The sequence below is a fragment of the Pseudorca crassidens genome, chromosome 21 (genome assembly GCF_039906515.1).
Source record: "Pseudorca crassidens isolate mPseCra1 chromosome 21, mPseCra1.hap1, whole genome shotgun sequence".
In the NCBI taxonomy this organism is placed as follows: domain Eukaryota; kingdom Metazoa; phylum Chordata; class Mammalia; order Artiodactyla; family Delphinidae; genus Pseudorca; species Pseudorca crassidens.
Window position 1 is genome coordinate 7,835,252 of NC_090316.1, and position 12,844 is coordinate 7,848,095.

Below are 12,844 nucleotides of genomic sequence, written 5' to 3' on the forward strand. Positions count from 1 at the left end.
TAGACACTTTTTAAGAATGAACAATTTATCAGGTATCTAAATTCCCCAATATCTAAAAATCTAAGAAGTCTTACAGAGAATCCTCACTAAGAATTCTCATTATTCAGCATTACTTTCATGAACAAACCAAAAGAGGCTATTACCTACCCCATGTCCATGACACTTTTTCTGAATATCACAGTCATAATTCAGAACAGACGCATTTACACATTGGAAATTTCTACAGATCTGAAAAAAAAAGAAGTAATGAGTAAAGAAAACTTGAATACATTAATAAACTAGCCAGAAAAAAACAGACCTGGGTGTAGATTATTTCATAGGTGAATTCTTTCACACTTTTCAGGAATAGTTAATTCCCATATCACATATTTGAAAATTTAGAAAAATAAGTGAAATTAACTAATTTAGATAGAACTAATGATCAAAGATGACACAAAGGCCAAAAACAAAGATAAAACTACAATCTTTCCTTCCATACATATATAAATGTGAAATTCAAAGTAAAACATTCACAAATGGATTTTTTTCAAGTCAGAGATGATCCCACTACTACAGAAAAGGATCAATGATAGGAAATCTATTACTATAATACCTTACATAAATTGTCATTATTAAAATAAATATCAAAAAAGCATTTGAGGGCTTCGCTGGTGGCGCAGTGGTTGAGAGTCTGCCTGCTGATGCAGGGGACACCGGTTCGTGCCCCGGTCCGGGAGTATCCCACATGCCGTGGAGCGGCTGGGCCCGTGAGCCATGGCCGCTGAGCCTGCGCGTCTGGAGCCTGTGCTCCACAACGGGAGAGGCCGCAGCAGTGAGAGGCCCGTGTACCGCAAAAAAAAAAAAAAAAAAAAAAAAGCATTTGATAAAATTTGACACTCACGTTAATTTTTAAAATTCTTTCCAAAATAAGAATAAAAAGATACTTTGTGACAAGACAAAACCTGTCTTCCAATATCATGACTAATTATGAAACTAATTCATATACAGACATTCTTTTTAAGAGACAAAATTGAAATGATTCCATGATATTTTAATTTTTTATGGCAAAACAAATGACAAACTGGAAAAAAATATTTACAACAGACATAACTATCAGTTAATATTCTTTATATATGAGGAGCCTGTAAAAACAATAACAAAGATAACCCAACAGAAAAACAGAAAGATATGAATATGGACTAAGAAGAATAAATGAATATGAATATGAATATGGCCTGTAAGATTTCTGCTGAGAAATCCACTGATAGCCTTGTGCAGTTTCCTTTGTAAGTTGCAAATTTCCGTTTTCTTGCTGCATTTTCTTTAATTCTTTTTCTTTAATTTTTGCCAGATTTATTATAATGTGTCTTGAAGAAGATCTCTCAGTTGAACTTGTCTGATGACCCATTTGCTTCGCGAACTTGGATATCCAATTCTCTCCTCAGCTTTGGGAAGTTCTCAGCCATCATTCTGTTAAATGAGCTTTCTGCCCCTTTCTCCCTAGTTTACTCTGGAACTCAATAATTCACAAATTGCTTCTTTTGATGTTATGCCATAGATCACATCAGCTTCCTTCATGCTTTTTCATTCTTCTGTTATTCTTTTCCTCTGAATGGATCATTTCAAAGTTCCTATCTTCCAGCTCACAGATTCTTTCTTCTGCTTCATGCATTCTAAGGTTGATGCCATTATATTTTTTTCCATTTCATCCATTATATTCTTCAGCTCCAGAATTTGTTTGGTTCTTTTTTTATGATTTCTATCTCTTTGTTAAACTTGTCATTTTGTTCATGCATTGCTTTCCTGATCTCATTAAATTGTCTTTTCTATGTTCATTGAGCATCCTTCAAACAGCTATTTGAATTCTTTATTGGTACATTACAGATCATCATGTCTTTGGGATCAGGTACTGGAAGATTACTGTGATCCTTTGATGTTGTCATCTTTGCTTGACTTTTCATGTTCCTGGAAGTTCTGCATTACTCTCTTCACATCTGAAGTAGCAGTCAACTCCTCCAGTCTTTACTAACTACCTTTATGAGAGAAATACCTTCTTTCAGTCCTGCTAGGGATTCTGAGGCTTTCTCAGATTCTCTAGGACATGCCTGCTCCATACTTCTTGCTCCCTCTTAGGGAAGAATTCTTAAGCCTATTCTCTTCTCTCAATCCTGCAACATACCAAGCCAAGTGCTGACAACCCTTTCCAAAGCTGGAGCTCAAATCTGCGTTCCCTCTCTGGCCAGCAGATTCTAGCTGGCTCTCTGCACATGCTCACTAGCTGTCTGCAAAAGCTCACTCTTGCACCACTGTTGGGAGGGCATGTAGAGTGCTGGCCACAGGGTGAAGGGTGTCTGGGTAAGGCATGCAGCAAGCTGGAGGTGCCTGTTGGCCACCTGGGGGGATCTGCAGGCAAAGCATCCCCAGACGCTCATGGGTGGGCTTCTTGATGGAGTCCACCTCACAGTAGGATCTGCATTCCTTTAATATCCTCTGAGAGTCTTAAGTGCCACTCTCCCAGCCTCTTCTCACCTCCCAGTCACTTAAAAGCCTGGGAATGTTATTATCATGGAAGTTCCTCCACAAGGAAACAATAAAGAAGGGAATAAATATCCCTTGCCAACAATTAGGACAAAACACTGTTGATTTCAAAGCGAGTTACTAAGAGTGTATTTTCCTTCTTATATAGCTTTTGTTTTTACTACAGCTAATACTTGTCTTTCTTCTTATACAACTGGCCTTTGTCATATCAGTATTCAATCTCTTCACAAAAAAAAAAAAGAAAGAAAGAAAAAAACAAAGTTCTCATGTCCTTTCCTCTTTCAAGTTCCCTCTTTCTCTAGAAACCTCCCTGCAGGGTCCGCTTGCTCCAATCTAAATTGATTACTCTACTGGCCTGGTACATAGCTGCAATTTTAGAATTTCTCTTTGACGTTCTTCTGTGTCCTAGACTATAATTCTCTTTTTGGTATACTTCCTCATTTGTTAGAACATTGTGTTAGATGATTTCCTAAGACAGGATAAATAAAGATAAATTTTCTGAAAAGAAAATTTGAAACGATACATTGTCTAAAATGTTTTTATTGTGCTCTCTCACTTCATTGCTACTTAGGCTGTGTATAGAATTCTAGGTTGAGAATCTTTCGGAAACATGAATGTGTTGCTCCCTTGGTTCCCAGATTTCAATTCTCAATCTCATCCCTTTATATGTGACCTTTGTTTGTTTTGGGGGGGCCAAGGGTTTGTCTCTGGAAGCTATTCCTCACAAGTACTCTGACACAAGTTCGCTTCACTGTTTTCTTTCTCTAAATTAGAGATTTAAATTAGTTGGATTTAAAAATCTTTAGTTGATCCTTGCAGGCTTTTAGCTTCTCTCTCATTTTTCTGTTTCAGTCTTTTTGTTCAGCTTCCTCATAGAATTGTCCAAGTTTATGTAACAATCCATCTATAGTCCAGTTATACATGCATGAAGGAGAACAGTATACTAGGGTTAGGACAGGGAGACAGGTATCTCCTAGGAGGATGACCAAATAATATCAAAAATCTTATCTTCTCATCTCCAACCTGTTCCCAGGGGAACAGGCAACTGGTTGCTGATGCTTTGTTGACAAGATAGAAGAAGCAGACAGACAGAAGAGCTAGCCTCTCCATTGGTAGAATAAATTTAAGTCCATTTTCAATACCATGCCTCCCTCCACCAACCCCTCTCAGCTATAACCACTGTTTCCAAATCACCAATCTGTTTAGGGTTCTGCCAGACTAAGATACAGGCTCTTTGTTCACACCCTATCAGTCTGCACTGTAAGTTGTAGGTCCCACTACTCAGTCAAACTATCAATACTTTCTCTCCTCTTTCAGTTTCAAAACGTGTTGAAGTTTTTATCTACTGATGAAATCTCATATACTTCAAACTTTGGAATCTATTCCCTAATTTGTTTCTTTATATTTTGAGAGATATTGGCAAGGCAAACAGGATAAATGAATATTACAATCCACCATCTTTTACAGATTTTTTTTCCAATTCACATTTTCACTCTGAACTTCATAACTTGTAATAACTGACTGTGATGATTACTTTTATGTGTCCACCTATATGAGACAGAGGGCGCCAGGAGCCATGGGTCCAGGACTGAAGGGGTGGAAGTGCAGTGGCACCATTTACTATTTCTCCTTGTGACCCACTAGCAAAATGTTTGCTTACTGCTCCCAGGACCTTATGCTCTGTTGGCCTAGAAGTCTTAGCTCTAGAGGGAGTTATGCTTCCATCAGGAGACACAACAGTGATGCCACTGAACTGGAAGTTAAGACTTCCAGTTAAGTTCATGCCTCTGAATAAACAAAGAAGGGAGTTACTGTAGGCTGGGGTGACTGATCCTGACTCCCAAGGGGAAATTGGACTGCTACTCCACAACGGTAGTAAGGAAGAGGATGTCTGGAATACAGGAGATCCCTTAGGGCATTTCTTAATATTATCATACCCTGTGATAAAGACCAATAGAAAACTACAACAACCCAATCCTGGCAGGACTACTAAGAGCCCAGAGCCTTCAGGAATGAAGGTTTAGGGCATCCTGCCAAGTAAAGAACCATAATCAGCTGAGGTCCTTGCTGAAGGCAAAGAGAATACAGAATTAGTAGGGAAGAAGGTAGTTAAAAATAGCAGCTATAACTATATTACAGAAAAAAAATGTAATTATCATGAGTATTTCCTCCTTATTTTGTTATGATATGCTTGTGTGTATACGTGTATCAAATATCTTTTTCTTCTCTCTCTTAGTCCCTTAGGTAACTCACAATGTATTGACTTTAAGTATTGTTAACTTTACATCACAGGATTTAAGTTACAGGATATTAAGAAAAGTAAACAATGGCCAAAGATTTTATCTCCTCTTCGAAGTAGTGCATTTTCGGTTGTAAGCAGGATACAATGGTTGTACACAGTTTTTCTACCATGTTAGGCAGAATTATGACTGTGCTATTGTCTTCAAGATTGTTTTGAAGATTGTTTTTGTCTTGGAGATTATGTATGGTTTAAGGAGATGCATATGGACACCAAGCTGACAAGGTGTGGACCTGTGATGGTTAATTTCATGTATCAACTTGACTGGGCCACAGAGTGCCTAGATATTTGATCTAATATTATTCTAGATGTTTCTGTGGGATGTTTTTGGATGTGCTTAATACATAAGTTGATCACATGAGTAAAGCAGATTGTCCGTATGTTGGTCTCGTCCAATCAGTTAATGGCCTGAATAAAATGAAAAGGCTGACCCTCCTCCAAATAAGAGAGAATTTCTCCTACCTGCCTGCCCTCTAGGTGGGCATTGGTTTTTTCCTGCCTCTGGACTCAAACCGAATCATAACTCTTTCTGGGACTCAAACCCGCTAGCCTTTGAACTGGAACTGCACCATCAGCTCTTCTGGGTCTCCAACTTGCCCACTGAGATCTTGGGATTTCTTATCTTCCATAATTGTGTAAGCTAATTCCTCATAAAAAGCCTTATATATATAAACACACACACACACACACACACACACACACACACACACACACACACACGCCCTTTTGGTTCTGTTTCTCTGGAGAACCCTGACCAATATTTTTTCCTTATGCCCAAACCAAGAATAAGCAACCCAAAACAACTGAAATGTACCAATATTGAGGTAAACCAGCCTTTAGCACACCGAGTACAAGGCACGACTCAACAGCAAAAGCTACGTGGGCAATGAGGCAGGAATGATTATCCAACTTCAATTAACTAAACTCCATTCTAGTGGCTGTCTGTTACAGACTCAGTGATTGTGTTCCCCTCAAAATTCATATGTTGAGGCCCTAATCCACATGTGATCGTATCTGAAGATGTGTAATTAAGGTTTGTTGAAGTCATGATGGTGAAGCCTTGGTCCAATGGGATTAGTGCCCTTATATGAAGAGACACTAGAAAGGAGATACTCATGTTTGTGCCTAATGAGATCCTGAACTGGTGCTACACTCAGCTCCAGACCCTCAAGCCACAGTCAGGAAGCAGCCCAGCACGTCCAAGGACCTGGCTGGGGATATGCACATCCATGCCTCAAGAACTAGGCCTACAGACTTCAGTTTTGGCTGTGGAATCTGAAACAGCTCTGGGATTTCATTCCAGCCAATCTCAGTCACAGTCCTGGGGTAGTCCTGCCCATCCAGGGACCCAATTAATGAACAGACAGCAGCCCTCTTAGGTACCTGATGAGAGCCCCACCCATCTATGCAACTGGTAATAGACCTTCTGTTTAAGGACCCAACTGTGGACCCTGAGGCAGACCCCTGTCCTGGGGCCACCTCCTGAAAAAGGTACTGGAGGAAGTTCAGTCCACCCAGGGACCAGTTAGCACCCATGCCCTACCAAGTCTGTGATAAAAAGTTCACCAACTGCAGGCCCTGCTGCACATCCAGAAACAGCTTTGTAACCAGCTCCAAACCAGGCAGACTGAGATCCCAGAGGTAATCCCATCAGCACACAGAACAGACAGGAGGTGTTTACCAGCTGAAACCAGTCTGTAAAGACTGGTGCTCCTTCAAATGCACAGGCACCAGTGCAAGGTTACATGGAAGAATCAAGCAAATATGACAACACCAAAAGAAACTAATAAAGTTCCAATAAATGACCCCAAAGAATGAAGATCTATAGTTTGCCTGATAAAGAACTCAAAATAATCATCATTAAGGAACTGAATGAAATGTGAGAGAACACAGGTAGCCAACCCAGCAAAATCAGGAAAACAATGAATGAACATAATGAGAAGTTTAATAAAGAAATAGGAACCAGTAAAAGTAACCAAAAAGAAACCCTACAGAAGAATACAATGACAGAAATGAAAAATTCAGCAGAGAGCTTCAACAACCAACTTAATCACCCAGGAGAAAGAATCAGTGAACTCAAAGACAGATCACTTGAAATTAGCCCATTAGAGAAACAAAAAGAAAAAAAGAATAAAAAAGAGTGAAGAAAGCCAATGTGAATTACGGGACACCATCAAGGAAACAAACATTCGCATCATGGGAGTCCCAGAAAGAGAAGGAAGAAAGGGGCAGAAAGAAAATTTAAAGAATTAATAGCAGGGACTTCCTGGTGGTGCAGGGATTAAGAATCCGCCTGCCAATGCAGGGGACGCAGGTTCAATCCCTGGTCCGGGAAGATCCCACATGCTGCGAAGCAACTAAGCCCGTGTGCCACAACTACTGAGTTTGCACTCTAGAGCCCGTGAGCCACAACTACTGAGCCTGCACTCTACAGCCCATGAGCCACAACTACTGAGCCCACTCACCACAACTATTGAAGCCCGCGTGCCTAGAGCCCATGCTCCACAGCAAGCCACCGCAATGAGAAGCCCGCACACTGCAATGAAGAGTAGCCCCCACTCGCCGCAACTAGAGAAAGCCTGCACGCAGCAACGAAGACCCAATGCAGCCAAAAATTAAAAAAAAAAAAAAAAAGAATTAATAGCAAAAAACTTCTGAAACCTTGGGAGAATATGGACATTCAGGTACAGGAAGCTCACAGGACCCCAAGCAAGGTCAACCCAAAGAAGATTGCTCTGAGACACATTATAATCAATAATCAAAATGTTAAAAGTTAAAGACAAGGAGAGAATTTTAAAAGTAGCAAGAGAAAAATGACTCATCCCATATTAGGGAAATCCACCAGCAGCCCAGTATGGCTATCAGTGGATTTTTCTAAAGAAACCTTGCAAGCCAAGAGAGATTGAGATGATATATTCAATGTACTGAGTGAAAAAAATTGCCAACCACAAGTACTAACCTGTCCTTCTGAAATGCAAAGTTAAAGACATTCCCAGACAAACAAAGCTAGGGGATTTCATCACCACTAGACCTGCCTTACAAGAAATGATAAAGAGACTTCTTCAAGTTGAAATGAAAGGACACTAAGTAACAATATGAAAACATAAAAAACTATAAAACTCATTGGTAAAGATAAATATATAGTCAAAATCAGAATATTCTAATACTGTAATGATGGTGTGTAAATCACTTTATGTCGAGTATAAAAGTTTTAAAAAAAAATCAAAAATAACTAAAGGTATAATGTTGTTTTGGATATGTCTCCTCAGGGAAGGAAAACAAAAGGAACTACAGCAAACTAAAAAGCTTTTGCATAGCAAAGGAAACCATCAACAAAATGAAAAGGTCATCTACTGAATGGGAGAGATATTTGCAAATGATATATCTGAGAAGGGGTAAATTATCCAAAATACACACACACACACACACACACACACACACACAAAACTCGTATAACTCAACATCCAAAAAACAAACCACCTGATTTAAAAATGAGAAGAGAATCTGAATAGACATTTTTCCAAAGAAGACATTCAGATGGCCAACAGGCATCACATAAAAAGATGCTCAACATCACTAATCATCAGGGAAATGGGCAAATCAAAACCACAATGAGATATTACCTCACACCTGTCAGAATAGCTATTATCGAAAAGACAATAAATGACAAGTGTTGCCACGGATGTGGAGAAAAAGGAACTCCTGTGCACTGTTGGTGAGAATATAAATTGGTGCAGCTGCTATGGAAAACAATATGGAGGTCCCTCAAAAAATTAAAAATAGAACTATTATATGACCCAGAAGTTTCACTTCTGGGTAGTTTTACAAATAAAACAAAAACACTAATTTAAAAAGATATATGCACCCCTATGTTCATATGCACACACGCGCACACATACACATGCATACAATGAAATATTACTCAGCCATAGTAAGAATGTTGCAACAACGCGGATGGACCCAGAGGGTATTATGCGAAGTGGAATAACTCAGACAGAGAACGACAAATACCATATGATTTTACTTATATGTGTAACCTAAAAACCAAAACAAATGAACAAACATAAGAAAGTAGAAACAGAGTCACTGATAAAGAGAACAAATAGGTGGTTGCCAGAGGGGAAGAAGGTGGGGGAATGAGTGAAATACGTGAGGGAAATTAAGAGACACAAACTCCAAATGAGGCATGGGAATGAAATGTACAGCAAGGGGAATATAGTCAATAATAACATAATATGTTTGTATGGTGACGGTAACCAGAGCTATCATGCTGATAATTTCGTAACAATTGAAAGTATTGCATCACCCTGTTGTGCGCTAGGAACTAACATAGTTTTATAGGTCAACTATACTTCAAAACACAAACAGACAAACTCATAGAAAAAGAGATCAGATTTGTGGTTACCAGAGGTGGGGTTCGGGGGAGAGAGAACTGGATGAAGGGGGTCAAAAGGTACAAATTCTAGTTATAAGATAAGTAAGTACTAGGGATGAATGTACAACACGATTAATGTAATGAACACTGCTGTGTGTTACATAGGAAAGTTGTTACAAGAGTAAACCCTAAGAGTTCTCACCACAAGAAGAAAGTATTTCTTTAATTTTGTATCTATATGAGATGATGGATGTTCACTAAACTTACTGTGATACATTTTATGATGTATGTAAGTCAAACCATTATGCTGTACACCCTAAACATATACAGTGCTGTACGTCAATTATATCTCAATAAAAATGGAAGAAAAAATGATGAAAAAAATAACTATAGGTACAATAATTTGTTAATGGATGCACAATATAAAAAGATGTAAAGTATGACATCAATAGTATAAAATACAAGGAAAGGAGAAGTAAAAGTGTAGAGCTGTGTATATAATTGAAGGTAAGTTGTTATCAGCTTAAAATAGACTGTTATAGCTATAAAATATTTTATGTAAGCCTCATGGTAACCACAAAGGGAAAAAACTTAAACACAAAAGATAAAGAGAAAGGAATTAAAACATGCACTACAAAAAAATTAATCACAAAAGAAGACAGAGAGGGGCAAAAGAACTAAAAAACAGTCAACAAACACTTAACAAACTGACAGGCAGTAGGTCTTTACCTATCAATAATTAAATACTTTAAACATAAATGAACTAAATTCCCATATCAAAAGACACAAAGTGGTTGAATGGATTAAAAAATCAAGATCTAACAATATGTTGCCAACAAGAGACTCACTTTAGCTTTAAGGACATATATAGGTTGAAAGTAAAGAGATGGAAAATGGTATTCTATGCAAATGGTAACCAAAAGAGAGCAGAAGTAGCTACACTTGTATCACATATAATAGACTTTCAGTCAAAATCAATCACAAGAGACAAAGAAGGTCATTGCATAGTGATAAAGGGGTCAATTCATCAAGAGGATATAACAATTATAAGTATATATACACCCTACATTGGAGCATCTAATATTTAATGCAAATAACAGGACTAAAGGGAGAAATAGACAACAATATAATAATAGTACAGGGGACTTCAGTTTTAATATTGGATGGATGATCCAGACAGAAATGTAATAAGGAAACAGACCTGAAGAACACTACAGACCAAAATGGACCAAAAGACATAGACAGAACATTCCATGCAACAGCAGCAGAATACATATTTGGTATTCTGTATGTATCCATTCCACAAGATAAATCATATGCTGGGCCACAGAGCAAGACTTAAGAAGATTGAAATCCCATCTGGTCTCTATCTTGACCACAGTGGTATAATTAGAAATCAGTAACAGAAAGAAAACTGGAAAATTCACAAAAATATGGAAATTAAACAACACATTCCCGAACAACCAATCCTGCCATTTGCAACAACATGGATGGACCTTCAGGGCATTCAGACTAAGAGAAATAAGTCTGATAGAGAAAGAAAAATACCATATGATCTCACTTATATGTGGAATCTTTTAAAAAGCTGAACTCAGAAACAGAGAGTGGAAGGGTGGTTGCCAGGGGCCAGGGAAGGGGAGAAATGGGGAGTCACTGGTCAAAGGGTACAAACTTCCAGTTATAAGATGAACAAGTCCTGAGGATCTAATATTCAGCATGGTGATTATAGTGAACAATACTGTATTATATACTTGAAAGTTGGTAATAAGAGAATAAATCTTAAATGTTCTCACCACAAAAAAAAGTTCTATTTATGTGAGGTGACAGATGTGTTAATTAACCTTATTGCAGTAATTATTTCACAATATATATGTGTATCAAATCATCACATTGTGTACCTTAAACTTACACAATGTTACATATTGATTGTATCTCAATAAAGCTGGGCTTGGTGGGGGTGGGCGGAGAGGGGATCAACAAGGGAGAAGAAGAAATGGAAGATACAGGAAAAGAACTACAGGGACATTATCTCAGATTCTGGGTTCCAAAGCTCTTTATTTGACTCTGTGGTTTGAATCAGTAAATTTCCTGCTATGCTTTAATTCAGTTTTAGCTGAGTTTTTGTGAGATTTAAGAGTACTGACTATAATCCACAGAGTAAAATTTCATAAATTAAAAAAGCCTAAGTATACAGCTTCAGAAATATAAAAGTATATTCACCAGCACACAGAATCCAGGAATAAATCTACATTACCAGTATTTGCTCCCGGAATGTAAAGACAATTCAATGTTGAGGAATTTATCAGTATAACCCAGCACATTAATAAGTTAAAGGAAAAGATGTAGTGATTATTAAAATAGCTGTTGAAAAAACTACTTATAAAATTTTTAATCTATTTGTTCTTTTATTCTTATTAATCACAACTAAAACAATTCTCCATTAAATGAAAAATACTACCTACCCCAAGCCAATAGCCAAAATCATATATAACCTTGGAAGGCTAGATGCATTCCCAGTCAAGTTAGGGAGAAGACAAAGAAGTACACTATTATCATTATTATTTAAAATTATCCTGAAAGCTCTATCATTGCAATTACACAAGAAAATAAATCCAAATTGTAAGTATCAGAAAGGAAATCAACTTTCTATCATTTACAGATGATTGTTTACCTAGAAAATTTTAATACAATCAACAATAAAAATATGTGACACTAAGTATATGGCTGGTAACAAAATAAATATATACAAGTGAATATATTTTTCTGAACATCAATAATAGCCAGTAAAAATATAAACAAAACAGTTTCTCTTACCCATAAACACCAATTAGAAAATGTAACATAACAAATTAGAAAACATAATAAGAGGCTATTCATAATAACAATAAAAATATAAAATACCTAGGAATAAAACTAACAAAAAATAAAAAGGACCTTTATAATTAAATCTTTAAAATAAGACCCCCCCAAAAAAATCGAGAGACATACCATGTTCTTCTATGGGAAGACTGAATAATGTAAAGATGTCACTTTTCCCCATTACAAATTTATAAATTTGATTTGATCCCAACCAAAATTCCAATGCGCTTTTATTTAAAAACTTTTTTTTGCACCTTGACAAAATGATCTCAAGTTCATCTGGAATAATAAATGAATATTAATAGCCAAGAAAACTATGAAAAAAGAATGAGGGGGCATTTGTATGACCAGATAATAAAAATATATTATAAAACTGACAAAAACTAAAAGAAGGCAATACTGACACATGAGTATCAGACCAATCAGTGGACATTAAGAGAAAAAGCAGAAATCAAGCCCAAGTATATGTGAAAATTTAATAAGTAATTTAAATAAGATTTCAGATTAAAAGAGAGATTATAATTAAGGTGATGGCAAATAACAAACCATTCTGAAAAAATGTAACATTAGAAATCAGCATATAGTCATCATCTCTGAATGAATAAAATGAAAAAGGAAAAAAAGAAGAATGCCAACCTCATACTATACACTCCATATTCCCCTGGATTAAAGAGTTAAGTATTAAAAAAAATTAAAAATCTACTAGAAAATAATGCTCTGATACTATACTAAGAAAGTCTTGTAAAACATGTAAGTAAAGTTGGAAACCATAAAGGAAAGGAATAATAGATTTG

General features: G+C 37.0%; 1 protein-coding gene across 2 annotated transcripts in view; it reads right to left on the reverse strand.

Annotated features, from left to right (window-relative positions):
• Positions 1-12,844, reverse strand: part of ADAM9 (ADAM metallopeptidase domain 9) — a 103,606-nt gene that overhangs the window by 17,588 nt on the left and 73,174 nt on the right. For both annotated transcript variants that reach the window (XM_067721426.1, XM_067721425.1), the window contains one exon: positions 148-228. In XM_067721426.1, coding sequence (XP_067577527.1) covers positions 148-228 — 81 coding nt within the window. The remainder of the gene's footprint in view (positions 1-147; positions 229-12,844) is intronic.